The sequence below is a fragment of the Polyodon spathula genome, unplaced genomic scaffold (genome assembly GCF_017654505.1).
Source record: "Polyodon spathula isolate WHYD16114869_AA unplaced genomic scaffold, ASM1765450v1 scaffolds_573, whole genome shotgun sequence".
Taxonomy (NCBI): domain Eukaryota; kingdom Metazoa; phylum Chordata; class Actinopteri; order Acipenseriformes; family Polyodontidae; genus Polyodon; species Polyodon spathula.
The window spans coordinates 1,544-17,815 of record NW_024472062.1 but is presented as its reverse complement, the minus strand read 5'-3'; the positions used below and the strand labels follow the sequence as shown (position 1 = coordinate 17,815).

At 45.3% G+C, this 16,272-nt stretch overlaps 1 protein-coding gene across 2 annotated transcripts; it reads right to left on the bottom strand.

The window, feature by feature from the left end:
• Window positions 1-220: 220 nt before the first annotated feature.
• On the bottom strand, window positions 221-12,406 carry LOC121308200 (methyltransferase-like protein 24). Of its 2 annotated transcripts, XM_041240469.1 has the most exons (5): window positions 11,912-12,406; window positions 4,174-4,272; window positions 2,950-3,080; window positions 1,983-2,202; window positions 221-1,312 (listed from the first exon to the last, which is right to left on the bottom strand). In XM_041240469.1, the coding sequence occupies exons 1-5, from the start codon at window positions 12,224-12,226 to the stop codon at window positions 1,001-1,003; spliced, it is 1,077 nt and encodes a 358-aa protein (XP_041096403.1). In that variant the 5' UTR covers window positions 12,227-12,406; the 3' UTR covers window positions 221-1,000. The 2 variants fall into 2 exon arrangements, with proteins under 2 accessions (XP_041096403.1, XP_041096404.1); XM_041240470.1 differs by lacking the exon at window positions 4,174-4,272.
• Window positions 12,407-16,272: the final 3,866 nt, after the last annotated feature.

The window sequence follows — 16,272 nt, the reverse complement described above, 5'->3', positions numbered from 1 at the left end:
TATACAATACTTAATGCACATACTTACAACCATTATGCAGGGATAACGTTATGAAGCGCTAATGTACGGAGTTCCCGCCTCAGTTCAGTCCCCAGTGAAACCACATGCAGTTACTGTACCTGAATACAGAACTGAATCCGTGACTTCAGGATAGGTTTTGGGTGATTTCATTTCTTACAGTTTTACCTCATGAGGGCATTCAAAGAAATATCTCGTCAGTTTTGCTGCATTCTTTAATTTTCAAAAATTCTTTATTCATTTTCCAAAACTCAATAAATACAAAACAAACAAAATACAAAACAGAGCACATGAGCAGAAATCCACTGCAAAAAACAATTGTCTTGTATTTTCAAAGACCCCTGGAAACAAAGCGTCAACACGCACAATACATTTACTATGCATTTCATTCTTATTAACCCCTGTCTCACACTCAGTCCCGGGCCTCTCTCAAGCACAGACCCCCTCGTGCTGGACTGCGTGTTTGCTTGGACCTCTTGGGGTAAATGGACCAGCAAACCCATCTCTCTTGTAACCCGAGACAGATTTGAACACAGCCCTCCAGGGGTGAAAAGTCAGTAAATAACACACAGGTCACTTGCTTGTATAAGTTCTATTTGCTTCCCTCCTTTCAATATTCCTGTTATAATAGACATAAAATCGACAGCCCTTGGTTTTTGCAGTACAAGGTTTATATGGTCCTTCATATTGGATTCACATCAGAGACTAGTTGAAAAGACAGATTTCTACCAGTGAATCACAATCCTAATTGGGTCTGACAGAGTTCCAATTCAGACTGGTGGAAACAGACAAAACAGAGTTCAAATCCACTTTAAAACACGGTCCCAGTGGCAGATGGAAACGTGGCATTATTTATCCCTCTCCCGCTCTGCATGCAGTCTGTGCTCTGTTCACTGGTTCCACCTTGAGGTCACTCGTCCCAGGTACAGAAGAGACCTTGGTGCACTCAGTTACTTTTCCCTGGTGTAGAACGCCCCTCAGCTCAGTAGTTCCACCTGGTGTTGACCCAGCTCAGTGTGTAAGTGCTGCTGACTCCGGCCAGGCGGTGCTGCAGGATGGTGCGGCCGGGCCCCCTGGCGCTATGCAGCAGCCGGTACCCTGCGCTCTGGAGCTCCTTCAGCAGGCTGTACCAGAAGCGCACCACCCCGGCCTCACTGCCTCCCACCTCGAAACCAGCCCAGTGCAGGTGCACCGTCACTACCAGCTGCTGGATCCGGCTTAGCGTCCCGTCCAGAACCAGGCTTTCCAGAACCTTCCACTCTGCACTCTCCAGATCTGCCTGCACAAACTCTACCTGGGAGGAGGAGAGAGAGACAGGGGCAGATTATTATAATAATAATAATAATAATAATAATAATAATAATAATAATAATAATAATAATAAAAGGGACCAGCGAAGGATATCAACAGGCCAGAGAGACTAGTGGTGCAACAGCGCCTCTAATGGATGCCAGTTTTCATGTGTCCAATTGTTGAATTTATATCTCTAAAAATTGTCAGTAACAAATATATCTGCCCAGTTTATCAACAGCACATCACTGTACAAATGTGGTTATAAAGCCATTTAGTCACTTTGCACAGCTGAAACTTGGCAGGCACCAAACAGCAGGCAACAAGATTGTACACCTCCCACCAGAGGGCGCTGTCACCAGTAAGAAGTGTTACTGCATTCATTACCTGCCGGTCTCATTACCACACTTGGTGATCGATGGCAGAATTCGCTTCTGTCACAAACAGCAGCTTAAAAAGAGGCCAAGTGACTTTATAAACACATACTGTAACTAAATATAGTCACCTTGTGTTTCAGACAATTCTGCACTATGGGGACGGAACTGGAGGCGTTTATGCAACTGGTAACAAGAAGCATGTTTTTCAAGCCCAGGGTTAAAACATGCAATGAGGCTCTCCACTGCTACTCAGGCAGTGCTGCTGAAAGGAGGGTCCAGGCTTGTGTGTGTCATTACCTTGCCGTGTCCCAGGCTCTCCATGATGAGCCCCAGTTTTTTGGGGGTGTTCCTGCGGCTCCCGTGTTTCGGCTCCCGCCAGTCCAGCCAGGTCTGATGGCGCCTCACCCCCCTCTCGTCTCGTCCCGGGGCGGGCCTGGCTCCGGGGTCAAACTGGTGCACCTCGCAGCCAGCCAGCGACACCATGCGAGACACAAAGCCAGCGTCCTTCTGATCTAGACTGGAAGAGACTGGAGTCAGCAGACTGAACATCCCGCCTCAGCACAGAACACAGCATGAGGGTTACTCCTCCTTCACGTGCACACAATAATCCATTACAAGACAAGTCAGTTCACAACGCCCTCCTTTCTGAAGAGACAGGGGCACTTTGTCTGGAGAATACAGCACTTTCCGTTGTACCAGTTCACCATAGTAAAAGCACAGCAAAGTGTAACAAAGCACAGTGAAAGCATGGTACAGCATAAGGAAGCATTGTAAAAAATAGTGAGGTACAGTAAAGCAATTAATTTTGCAAACTATGGTAAATGAATAACCGTAGGGAAAGCATGGTAAAGCTGCAACACTACTGATGGCTTTAAGAACCTTATTTATGTTATGCACCATTTTCCACAGGTTACACTTTATATTAACACAATCAGCCATTCAGTAGATGGCACAGTGCGAGACTCTTGAAAATCTTGACTCCTATAGAGTTCAGATGTGCATTTCACATAGATTCCTACAGAGAAACTGCTGCCTCCTGCTTCCTGTCCTGCAGGTCACACAGTCACATTGCAGCCAGACCAATCGAGTGAGGCTGAACTGCAACTTTCCATCAGTCTTTAAATTCACAATCCAATCCAATACAAAAACACAAAACACAACACTTGAGTAATTGCAGTAAGAATAACAAGATAAAAAGGTAAGAGGAACAGTAAAGCAGGGATCCCTCATTCCGGAGTGCAGTTTATAGTGTCACACTTCCTACCTGAAGGAGTATGCCACACAAGGCCCTGCTTCTCTTTTCAGGAACCAGCCCTCCAGGCAGACAGTCCAGGATCCAGCCAAGCCCTTCTCCTCCTGGGGCTCGCCTGCCGTCAGCTCCCGGGCACAGTGCACCTGCCGGGGGGGGACACAAACACTGCCTCAGCTCCACCAAAAAGGGACTTCAGCTACACCTCTGAGCAATATTATATGGACTTCAACAGTGCCCCCTATAAACCCAGTCCTGCTAGTGGGAGGGCGTTCTTACCCTGAAACACAGTCCTACGTTTACTTTTTAACAAATGACTTCAAAGACTTCCTGAGATGCCATGTTAGAGTACGGACAGCTTGATACTTACTACACACAGCAGAGTCAAAGTGCTTCCCTCAGCTCTCACTAGGAGGCAGCATCAAGCATCCCTGCTCCCTCTTGTGAACTCGGCCCTTGCTGTCCAATAGTTAAAGAGCTTCCAATACAGCTTCATATCTTTATTGTTCTGGGCATTCTGATTGGTCCTTTTTTGCAATTTCTCAAATACTAAATCCTACATGACAGGCAACTAGAAATGAGTCAAAGCACCTTCATACAGACTTAATTAGCATGTAGAAGGATTGCAAAAATCATAAAAGGGTTAGGCAGCAATAAAAGAAACTACAAAAATGTCATTGGAAGCGGTTTTATTTAACTGCTGTTTTAATAACAATCATATAAGAAACCAGTCAAGCAGGCAAAAACTTTAGCTAACACCTTTATCAGAGTTAGCAGGCTCTCTGGTAAGTTGAGAAGCTGTACTCCTGCACTGGTGAACACTCATGAAGAGTCCTCCGCTGTCCTGCAGAGTGACAGCATCTCAGTCACACAGCCTCTCTGTGTCACAGCCTCTCTCCACGTCACAGCCTCTCTCTCACACGTCCTCCCTCACTCGGTCACACAGTCTCTGTCACACAGCCTCTCTCTCTCTATCACACGGCCTCTCTGTCACACGGCCCCTCTCTCTCTCTCTGTCACATGGTCCCTCTCTCACTCTCTGTCACACGGCCTCTCTCTCTCTCTCTCTCTCTCTCTCTCTCTCTCTCTCTCTCTCTCTCTCTCTCTCTCTCTCTCTCTCTCTCTCTCTCTCTCTCTCTCTCTCTCTCTCTCTCTCTCTCTCTGTCACATGGTCCCTCTCTCACTCTCTGTCACACGGCCTCTCTGTCACACGGCCCCCTCTCTCTCTGTCACACTGACCTGCGTGGTGCTGATGTACTCAATGAAGCGCTGCACCTCGGCTGTGAAGGAGGGCTGTCCACCTGCCCAGGGCTGCAGGTCTATCTGACTGCGATCTCTCTGCCGAGGAGCAACACAAAGCACTCAGTCAGTCTGGGAGCCACTTATACAGATTCACAAACACCAGAGCTCCTTAGAGAAGCACTGGGGAGCCTCACGATACTGCCCAGGTATGGACTTGTTTACTTCCATCAGCAGCAGATAGTGATCACATCCATCTCAATCAGGACTCTCTGTCTGTCTGTCAGCCCCAGTTAGGAACTCCATCTCTCCATACTGATGGGGGAAGTTACCTAATGAATGTCCAATACAAAGGACACGAGAGCTAGAAATAGATATGTAGGCTGAACATGTAGGATGTGAAAATATTACACTCACGGAAATGGTGAATTAATTTCATAATAGCAATCATACAAAAACATGACACCTACATTTGATCTGACAGCTTCAGATTGGATTGTAGACTGCAGACAGAAAAGGATACGTTTCACAGACTGCCATCCAACATGTATGGCCATCTTTCTTTAGGTCTCACATTTTCCTATATAAAGAATGAATTCGCTGATCGCTCCTCTCAGGAAGGAACACAGAAGCAAGTCATTGATAAAGTAGTGATTGGTTAGTGAGGCGATCCCAAGTGAGAGGCTTCCACAAGACTGAGTTCTGGTGAAACTCCAAGAAGAAACCTGGTAAAGAATCGCCATGATCCCAACGACTCGTGAGCTTTCAGTGTCTGTGCATTCCCTCCTGTGGGCTCCTGAAGTAGCGTGCAGGCATGCAGAGGAAGCTGGGCAGTGAATACCACTTCAAAATCAAATCCACGCTGACGACACGCACAGTGATGCGTGAGGTCAGGGGGGATATGAAAACTGAAAGATACGTTCATGTTTTCTAACCTCTGGGAGCAGTTTTCTTTTCCCGAGGAGAAGCGAGCGATGGAAGACAGCAGCTCTGTGAGGTCAGGATGGAATTCCTCTCAGTTTGATGAGAGTTCACGCTGGGGTCGTGCTCTGGGTGAGCCTGTTGGAGAATGGCTCACACTCTCTGTAATGAAATATCTTCTGTATTGGAAACAGCAAGAGACAGTAATGACGCTGGTTGGTGAGTCCCCCTGCCCCCACGCGGGTTTGGAACACGTTCGATAAAGAAGGGCTGGGCTAAGCTGGCCCTTCCAATTTAGATCTTTATTGTTTAATTGTAGCAATCAAAGCTCTGTGTGTGTGTGTGTGTGTGTGTGTGTGTGTGTGTGTGTGTGTGTGTGTGTGTGTGAATGGGTTTGGGTGTGTGTGTGTGTGTGTGCCCAACCTAGCACTGCGAGGTCAGATTTACACAACCACTCCAGACACAAAGCCGACACACAGCTTTCAACTCGAGCGAAGAATGTGAAGAATGTATCAAGCATTTGTTGCTGCAGTGATGGTTGGGATCCTTCTCTTTCTCTCGCTCCCCCTGCCTCCTCCCTCCCTGCTCTCTCCTAAGGGCTCCGGGGCAGATTAAACCCTAACTTTGTTTCATTAGCTGTTACCCGCAGGAATGAGAGACTTGGACAGAAACTCCCGTTTTGGCACACATTTAATAAACAACACACAGGAGCACAGGAACAATCCAGCAGGGCACGAGGGTCAAAATTCAAGCTGGTCATTCGTCTTCCCTATAAAGTTCAAAAACATAGATCATACACTCGAACCCTAAACCCCCTCCTCCAAGCAAAGGATTGAGTGCTAATTGAGGCCACACCATTCCCAAACACTGTTACGTCCTGCCACACACCTCCGCCAAGACCAGCCGACCGGCTGTGCCTGGTGGTGCAGCAACCTGGGAGTCAGTCCAGCAACCAGAGTCCAGTGTCGTCAGAAACGACTCCTAATCTGAAAGTCCCATAATGATCAGGGCTCATGGTGTTCCAGTGAAGAACCACAGTCAAATATGTAGTGTTAAAAGGAGTGATTTATTACACTATTTCTTGAGCCCCTGAGAAATAAACATTGAAAAGGAACAAGCCTGCCTTTAGGTCAGAGGTGAACACAGCTGACCTCAGTCTAGGGAGTCCATCTGATTTATTGAGCCCCAGTCCATTATGTCAACATCAGAGGGGCTGGTGTTGAGACTTCTCTTTAGAAAATCATTAAGCCCAGATCTTTGTTCTAATCCTGTCTAAACTGTGTACTGAACGACTGAACCCTCCCTGGTCCTGAAGGTTGTTATTTCAGCACACCAGTTAAATCTGGAGTAGAATGGCCCTCCAGGACTGAGTCTGTTCTTCTGCTATAGATCAAGGGCTGGCTTGTTACTAGTTAAGCTCAGAGTAAATCTGAAATAGGTTTCAATACATTCCCCTGGTCGAATAGCTAAGAACTTGCCTTGCTCCCTTCATAAAGCTGAAGAAACACAAAGCCACGTCTTCAGGAACAGCAGCTTGAAACCTGGTTCCAGGAGACCAGGGGATCTAGTTTGAGGCAACTTTGCTTTATCAAAACCCAAGTCTCTTCTGGTGGGCCCTACAGTGGTCTGAAAAAAGTTCCAAGCCAGGATGTGGCTTTGTGTTCCCTCAGTTTTAAGCACCTGTTACAATGGTACAATGGTAATACGATTCCCATAGCATAGCAGTTTGATCCAATCCTGGTTTTACTAGGAGCTTAATAAAACACACCTGAGCGTGTTATCTATACAGTGGGGTTAATCAGACTCATAGTAAACTATGGACTGGTGGAAACGACGATGCGATGGGAGTCTTTTTCCATCTCTGTATGCTGTATAACGCATCCTTCTTGTTTGCGATTTCGCCTCAGTTTTCAGTTGGGGGTACCCATTCAAAGTTGATTTAAAAAGAGACCAAACAGACAAGGTTGAGGACCTGTGCCCCAGATGTTAAACTGGCACAGGTACGTACGCATGTCTCCACTAGATCCCTGCCACTGGGGAAATGCACCCAGCAGGTTAACAATGGCAACACCTTTAACCCTCCTTTGTTAGACAAGAAAGAAAAAAAAAAAAAAAGGTGTCTCTCAGTTCTGTGATCGGAGACAGGGGAGAGAAGCGCTCCACCACCTGGAGCAGAGCTCTGCTTGATTCGCGTCCAGGGAAAGCTGTGATTAACACACCCGGGACTCTTGCCAGACAAAACCTGCTTTCATGATGGCTGCCTTTGCCGTGGCAGCGCCCACACACCTGGATCAGGGTGGGGGCAGAGGTACGCAGCCAGACTGCCAGGCCAGCACACACACAGACACTCCCAGCCTCTCTACACCCTCATCGTCATGCCAACTGGCAACTCAGCAAAGGATTAGTAAGCCGAGCCGCGGAGTCTGGGCTAACCCAAAACACAGGTGTAGTATCTGGTGTCGGGGTGGAGAGGTAGACACACAACGCTTGTTTGTATTCGCCCCGCAGGGCTAATTCTCCAGAGTCCTCATTGCCTGTCCTTCAGTAAGCAATAATGTGCACTGGAAAGCAATGCAACTTTAAAAGGAATATTTAAACTAAAACTTGGACCACCGGGGGTACTTGAGGACCAAGCCTGAAAAGCCCTGAGCTGTGGGTTTGAGGGTTGCTAAATTAACAAGTGTAAACGTGTGCAGAAAAGGGTTCTTATAGCTGTATCTACAGAACCTGTTCCAGTGCTTCATACAGCCTCCCAGCCCTTGTTGTTGCTATGCTAGTCATGTCTGGAATGCCCCTAGACACCCAGAGAGTCTTCATCTTGTAGCCATGCGCTGTAAACAGATGCATGGAGACTTCAGAAACTGAACAAATCAACACACAGTCATATACTGAGACTCGTATGAACCTGGGGGTTTTATTGATCGAGAGCAGGGCTTCTCAAACCTGGTCCTGGGAGACACCCAGAGAGTCTTCATCTTGTAGCCATGCGCTGTAAACAGATCATCTGCAAACAGCAGTCTTAGGTTTGACTGCTTCTCAGCATGGAGACTTCAGAAACTGAACAAATCAACACACAGTCATATACTGAGACTCGTATGAACCTGGGGGTTTTATTGATCGAGAGCAGGGCTTCTCAAACCTGGTCCTGGGACCCCCTGTGTCTTCTAGTTTCCATTCCAACTGAACTCCCAATCGCTTAACTAAACCCTGTAATTGAAATGATCATTTGCTTAACTAGACCTGTTTAATTTGTCTCAGCTCTGAAAGATGCAGATTTAAAATGCTATAGCTAACTTGAAATCTGCAACTGTTTAAGAGCTGAAAACAAGTAAAAAGGTCTAATTAAAGTAAATTATTACTTCAATTAAGCTTTGAGAAGCCCTGGTCTAGGGGAAGGCAGCTTTGATATTGTACACAATACAGGGGGAGCACCAGGGATACAAGTGTGTGCTTCATATGGCATCCGTTTCCCTTTAATCAACAGATCTACAAAGCCTTTGTCTACGTCATTAAAAACGAGACCCTCTCCGATGTGCTTCATGTTTGAAGAGGCAGGACTACATGACAGAGACTCTTAACAATGGGATCCTCTCTGATGTGCTTCATGTTTGAAGAGGCAGGACTGCAATGCAGAGACTCTTAACAATGGGACCCTCACTGATGTGCTTCATGTTTGAAGAGGCAGGACTAAATGCAGAGACTCTTAACAATGGGATCCTCTCTGATGTGCTTCATGTTTGAAGAGGCAGGACTACATGACAGAGACTCTTAACAATGGGATCCTCTCTGATGTGCTTCATGTTTGAAGAGGCATCAGAGACTCTTAACAATGGGACCCTCACTGATGTGCTTCATGTTTGAAGAAGCAGGACTACATGACAGAGACTCTTAACAATGGGATCCTCTCTGATGTGCTTCATGTTTGAAGAGGCAGGACTGCAATGCAGAGACTCTTAACAATGGGACCCTCTCTGATGTGCTTCATGTTTGAAGAGGCAGGACTGCAATGCAGAGACTCTTAACAATGGGATCCTCTCTGATGTGCTTCATGTTTGAAGAAGCAGGACTACATGACAGAGACTCTTAACAATGGGATCCTCTCTGATGTGCTTCATGTTTGAAGAGGCAAGACTGCAATGCAGAGACTCTTAACAATGGGACCCTCTCTGATGTGCTTCATGTTTGAAGAAGCAGGACTACATGACAGAGACTCTTAACAATGGGATCCTCTCTGATGTGCTTCATGTTTGAAGAGGCAGGACTGCAATGCAGAGACTCTTAACAATGGGACCCTCTCTGATGTGCTTCATGTTTGAAGAGGCAGGACTGCAATGCAGAGACTCTTAACAATGGGATCCTCTCTGATGTGCTTCATGTTTGAAGAAGCAGGACTACATGACAGAGACTCTTAACAATGGGATCCTCTCTGATGTGCTTCATGTTTGAAGAGGCAGGACTGCAATGCAGAGACTCTTAACAATGGGACCCTCACTGATGTGCTTCATGTTTGAAGAAGCAGGACTACATGACAGGGACTCTTAACAATGGGATCCTCTCTGATGTGCTTCATGTTTGAAGAGGCAAGACTGCAATGCAGAGACTCTTAACAATGGGACCCTCACTGATGTGCTTCATGTTTGAAGAAGCAGGACTACATGACAGAGACTCTTAACAATGGGATCCTCTCTGATGTGCTTCATGTTTGAAGAGGCAGGACTGCAATGCAGAGACTCTTAACAATGGGACCCTCACTGATGTGCTTCATGTTTGAAGAAGCAGGACTACATGACAGAGACTCTTAACAATGGGATCCTCTCTGATGTGCTTCATGTTTGAAGAGGCAGGACTACAATGCAGAGACTCTTAACAATGGGACCCTCACTGATGTGCTTCATGTTTGAAGAAGCAGGACTACATGACAGAGACTCTTAACAATGGGATCCTCTCTGATGTGCTTCATGTTTGAAGAGGCAGGACTGCAATGCAGAGACTCTTAACAATGGGACCCTCACTGATGTGCTTCATGTTTGAAGAAGCAGGACTACATGACAGAGACTCTTAACAATGGGATCCTCTCTGATGTGCTTCATGTTTGAAGAGGCAGCACTCTTAACAATGGGACAATGGGACCTCTCTGATGTGCTTCATGTTTGAAGAGGCAGGACTCATGACAGAGACTCTTAACAATGGGACCCTCTCTGATGTGCTTCATGTTTGAAGAGGCAGGACTGTCTTAACAATGGGACTCACTGATGTGCTTCATGTTTGAAGAAGCAGGACTACATGACAGAGACTCTTAACAATGGGATCCTCTCTGATGTGCTTCATGTTTGAAGAGGCTGCAATGCAGAGACTCTTAACAATGGGATCCTCTCTGATGTGCTTCATGTTTGAAGAGGCAGGACTGCAATGCAGAGACTCTTAACAATGGGACCCTCACTGATGTGCTTCATGTTTGAAGAAGCAGGACTACATGACAGAGACTCTTAACAATGGGATCCTCTCTGATGTGCTTCATGTTTGAAGAGGCAGGACTGCAATGCAGAGACTCTTAACAATGGGACCCTCACTGATGTGCTTCATGTTTGAAGAAGCAGGACTACATGACAGAGACTCTTAACAATGGGATCCTCTCTGATGTGCTTCATGTTTGAAGAGGCAGGACTGCAATGCAGAGACTCTTAACAATGGGACTCTCTCTGATGTGCTTCATGTTTGAAGAGGCAGGACTGGGAGACTCTTAACAATGGGACTCACTGATGTGCTTCATGTTTGAAGAGGCAGGACTACAATGCAGAGACTCTTAACAATGGGATCCTCTCTGATGTGCTTCATGTTTGAAGAAGCAGGACTACAATGCAGAGACTCTTAACAATGGGACCCTCACTGATGTGCAGGACTGCAGGACAGAGTCTCTTGCACAGGAGTAGAAGGGGTTTCATTTGCACAACTACACAAAAAGCAACATTCCCAGATAAAAATACACTACAGTGCCCTAGAAGATCCTTCTTAAACGTGCCAACCCTTCAGTCCTTCCCTGGGCTATTTCGCCATGTCAATCAGTCACAGAATCGGCGCCTCTTAACACAGCGCCCAACCCACCGCCGGCGGCCTCACAGACACCCCGACCTGACCTTGAAACCAACAGAAAGGGAGACGCCTCGCTGCTTCGAAACCCCAGGGAGGGACAAGAGAAAAATCACACAGCATCAGGCTATCGTTTTACCAGTTTGGTAAGTCCAAGTTGTGCGTGTTGGCTGTAAACAGCAGCCCACAGCGTCTGTTCAGTTAGTTGGCGCACGCACGTCTCCAAAGCGAAAAGCCGGACACATTATGCCGCTGCTAAACGCAGTTAAATAAAGGGTGAATTGACAGTCTGTAATTTAGTGAAAGTGTTAAACCCTGTAATATAGGCTTCGCTCGGAAACTTACAAACTTTAACAACATGTAAACGACCAAGCACTCCCACAGTCAACCCCAAATTGTACCGAAGTGTGCACCGCTTATTATATTGCGTGTTATCTTGAAAGAATAACGTGTTGCACATAATATGAATAGCTGCAGCTCAATGCACGACAGCACTAGACAGTTAAAAGATGACTAGGAAATTAAAGTCGACAAAGCAGCGTACGAAGCTTTGTTACAATTACTTGAATTTACATTAGAATTGCAGTAGACTGATCTGGCGGATTTTTTTTTTCTTATATCCAGAATGTCCCTGTGAACTTTGTATAGTTTGCAGTGACGAGATCAACACGTTCTTTTAGGTTGTTTTCTTTTTTAAAAAATAAATAAATAAAAAGAAGCATGTTCTGACCTTTTGCGTGAAGTTTTCGTTCTCATCTTGGTAGAACTGCATGTATTCCCAGAGTACGCCGGCTTCGCTCTCCATGAACACGGCTCCACCGGTCTCAAGACCCCGGGGGCTGTCGCTTCTCTCCGGTTGGTTTCCCCGAGCACCCCTATCTCGGCTGTTGTCAATGCTGATTATCGTGAAGGTAATCCCGTCCTTTGTGACCCAGCGCGGCCCTGGAGCTCGGAACCACACGAAAACTTGCAGCATTAATAACATTCCCAAAACCACCAGGCAAGCGCGTATAAACGCACAGCGCAGCCTGCCGCCGGATCCCATCCTTCCAGCTCTCAACCCCCAGCTGTCCTGCTGCACGCCATCTCGTCCCTGTGCTGCTAAAGCTGAACGAGGTTGTCCTTATTCAGGCTCAACCCGATCTGATCACCCGGCACTGCTGCCATTCACCCCGATCGGTACACACCATTATTCTTTCGCATTCACGACTCCAACGCGTGTGATTGGTTGGATAAAATGTAATCGCTCAAAAGGGCGGGGTGATTTTCAGAAATGAAAACTAATTTTAAAAATAAAAAACACTGGGTGTCGTTTTCCACAAACCGATTTATCAGTGCATGTGTATGGTCGGTGGGTCGATTGATCACCTACCGTATGAAATTGGATTGTCGCATTAGACCCCCAAACCGTAATTAACAGTAAATAGCTTAAAATCGTCTGCTTGACTTTTTAAAACACGTTTGCGCTGACCCTGAGAGGGTTACTGCAATCACTCCAATAATTTGCACGCTGGAACTAAAGAGCGGCTCTTGAATTCAGATTAAACTCTTTGTGCTTTTACTTCATTGTGTTTGTTTAAATCCGGCATATTTGATTCATAGAAAGTAATCAGTGTATTAAAAGCCTTAATAATTAGCATATGTTAAAGTGCAATCAATCCATATTAATGAGACTTGAGAGATTGAGCAATGGTCCAGTGGTTAAAGTCCAGGGCTTGTAACTCGAAGGTCAGTGGTTCAAATCCCACCTCTGCGACTGATTCGCTGTGTGTGACCCTGAACACTTCGCTTAATCCTGTGAATGAGATGTTAAATCAGTGTCCTATTGTAATTGACTCTGCATATAACACACAGTTCACAGCCTACCTCTGTAAAGCGCTTTGTGATAGTGGTCCACTATGAATGGCGTTATATAAAGATATTATATTAAATAAAGATATTATATATAAGTATGCACTAAAACACACACACACAAGTGTTGATTCCAGCACAGTGTTTGAAGTATGCTCTATAGCATTGTATCTATCTATCACACTTCTTATGTGGTAGATTCAGTTACAGTACACTCAGAGCTGCCTTTACTTCCCAGTGTGACGTTAAGAGGACTTGAAGTCAATTATATGACTCTTACATGTGCTTCCTGATGCTAACCGCAGTGAGATCTCGTTTTTGCTGTGTACAGATTACGGTCCTCTGCGGTTAATGAATCACTCTTAATGCTGGAGGGCTTTGTATGAGCTGTAGCCTGCAGTATCTGTGCTAGACTGAGATATACATTCCAGACAAGGATAGCGTTATGCGGAGCCCCCTTGTGGCATAACTGTGCTAGTGAAATAGATACTGGAGCCATTCCATATTGTGGCATTGCCGGTAGTATTTATTATAAATCTCGCATGATAAATCATGATACCAGGGTAGCACTACAGTGCAGCAGTGAAGCAGCATTTCCATTGGGGTAGCGGTCCTGGGGCTATTCTATAGTGACACAAGAGAGGTCTGTTCATGGCACCCATACCTCAGCCACACTACCTAATGTAAACACACGTGTCGCATGATTATCATTCAGAGGGTCTGCCAGATAAGGGGATAAGGGTTTAGCTGGAGGGTTACTATTAGACCCTGATCATGATAGAGCTATCTGAAATGTCTTTGTGTTTGTTATGAGATGAAATGACAGCACACTGGGGTTAATAACCCTGTTTGATATTCTTATTTAACTCCACTATATATATTATAAAGCACTCTAGTCCAGGTGCTGTGTGAGATACATGCTGATCTGCCCTACTCCAGCTCAGCTGGCCAGTGATCTCACTCATGCTTGTATTGCACATCACTCTATATGAGGCTTTCTATGTATTGTATGTTATATACATTGGGGTTAGAAATATTGAAAGAAACCAAACAAGTTCAATGAAGTGTTTCAACTAGAATGTCTTCAATATCTTCAAAAGATGACTTCTAGTCAAAAGATGTATCCCTGGATTTATTCCGTTTCTATTGGGGGCTGATAATATCTAACGCACTCTGATCCTTCAGCAAGCTGGATCTGTCAAAACAGAGTGAATAAAATAGGAATAGTGGAAATGCTGACCACAGGAACATTGTCTGAATAGAAGCCAGCGCCTCCTCACAATCAGACCTGAGATCACAGCAGAGCTCCACAACTTACAGGCTTGCAGCTCGCCTCTAGATTTGTGTCTCTCTCTTTTTTTTCACAGTTGCTTAATTGATGTGCATTGCAGTGTCATCACCATGGAAACAGCCCAAGGCTGCACTCACACTGTCAGTGAGGGCAGAAGCAGCCAGGAGCACAGCTCTCCAGGCTTCAAGCTCTCCTCATCCTTCAAACCCACACACTCATTCTCTCTCTCACTCACTCTCACACCAACACACGTTCTCATTCTCTCCCTCACACTCACTCACACACATTCTCATTCTCTCACACTCACCCACACTCACTCTCACTCTCACACTAGCCATGAACACAAGAACAGTTTGCAATCCAGAAGAGGCAGTCCATCATGGCAAGCCCATGCTCATACTGTAGATAATGCTATTGTGTGTAGTACATCAATAATCTGTAATCAGTTCCCCGGTTATGTACAGTATCTATATGAATGTCTATGATGTGCTTACATATTTCTTCCTGTGACAAACCATATAGTATACAGTGTATAATACACATTGTAGACATGCCTCTGTCCTGCTTTATACTATACAGTGAATAATACACATTGTAGACATGCCTCTGTCCTGCTTTATACTATACAGTGAATAATACACATTGTAGACATGCCTCTGTCTTGCTTTATACTATACAGTGAATAATACACATTGTAGACATGCCTCTGTCCTGCTTTATACTATACAGTGTATAATACACATTGTAGACATGCCTCTGTCCTGCTTTATACTATACAGTGAATAATACACATTGTAGACATGCCTCTGTCCTGCTTTATACTATACAGTGAATAATACACATTGTAGACATGCCTCTGTCCTGCTTTATACTATACAGTGTATAATACACATTGCAGACATGCCTCTGTCCTGCTTTATACTATACAGTGTATAATACACATTGTAGGCATGCCTGTCTTGCTTTACTTTTCCAGTATGATCTCAATCACAACATAGTGTCCAGACAGCAGCTGTCATGAGTGCTGAGCAGAAATCCTGTTATTGCAAACCACCAGCCAGAGGTGGCATTGTCACCAACCAACAACCCCTTACAAATAAACAGCTAGACATTTTAAAGACATTTCCCTTGTGTGTGTGTGTGTGTGTGTGTATGTTCAGACCTGGTTAATATCACTTATGATCTCCACATTGAAATGACCTGGTCACAATATAATGTGAGTCAGTGGACACAAGCTTCTGATAATATCAGTTATATAGTTAATTTCCTCCTCACTTAATATAGAGAGCTGCTGTGCTGTCTAGAAATGTTTGAATATAAAGAACTATAGCGTACAGATCAACTTATTTATTTAGTTGACATATTTTGGGATGGTACTGTACATATTCTGATCTGATGTGCAGAGGGTCTGGTCCCAACAGGTTCTGATTAGCGAGTCTGCTGGATTCAATCCCACCAGACCGGGGGACTACTCTAGTGTTACTTCAGGCAACAGTGTAGAAAACTAATGCAAGTCAGTGTGCCATGTTGATGCCTGTGTATATGTGTGTGTATTGTATCTGTGTTGTTTCCTGTGTATATTCATGTGTGTTGTATCTGTGTTGTTTCCTGTGTATATTCATGTGTATTGTATCTGTGTGCCTGTGTTGTTGCTTGTGTATACTCATGTGTATTCTGTCTGTGTGCCTGTGCTGTTGCCTGGGTATATGTGTAAAACTGCAATAGATTCTTTATAACACAAGAAAAGGTCTCTTTGAGCCATTGCCTTAAGACCTGGTGCAGAAAGACGGGCCACGCTCTTTACCTGGTGCAGAAAGACGGGCCACGCTGTTTACCTGGTGCAGAAAGACGGGCCACGCTCTTTATCTGGTGCACAAAGACAGGCCAATGTAAAACTGTAATAGATTCTTTGCAACACATGAAACAATCTCTTTGACTCGCCCTCGTCC

Bases quoted from the DNA above. Each gene is read 5' to 3' on its own strand.
- LOC121308200 (XM_041240469.1), bottom strand. From the start codon at position 12,226: ATGGGATCCGGCGGCAGGCTGCGCTGTGCGTTTATACGCGCTTGCCTG. The intron at 4,273-11,911 runs GTCAGAACATGC...GCTCCTCGGCAG, and splicing joins ACGAAAACTTCACGCAAAAG to AGAGATCGCAGTCAGATAGA. The intron at 3,081-4,173 runs GTCAGTGTGACA...CCCCCCCGGCAG, and splicing joins AGTACATCAGCACCACGCAG to GTGCACTGTGCCCGGGAGCT.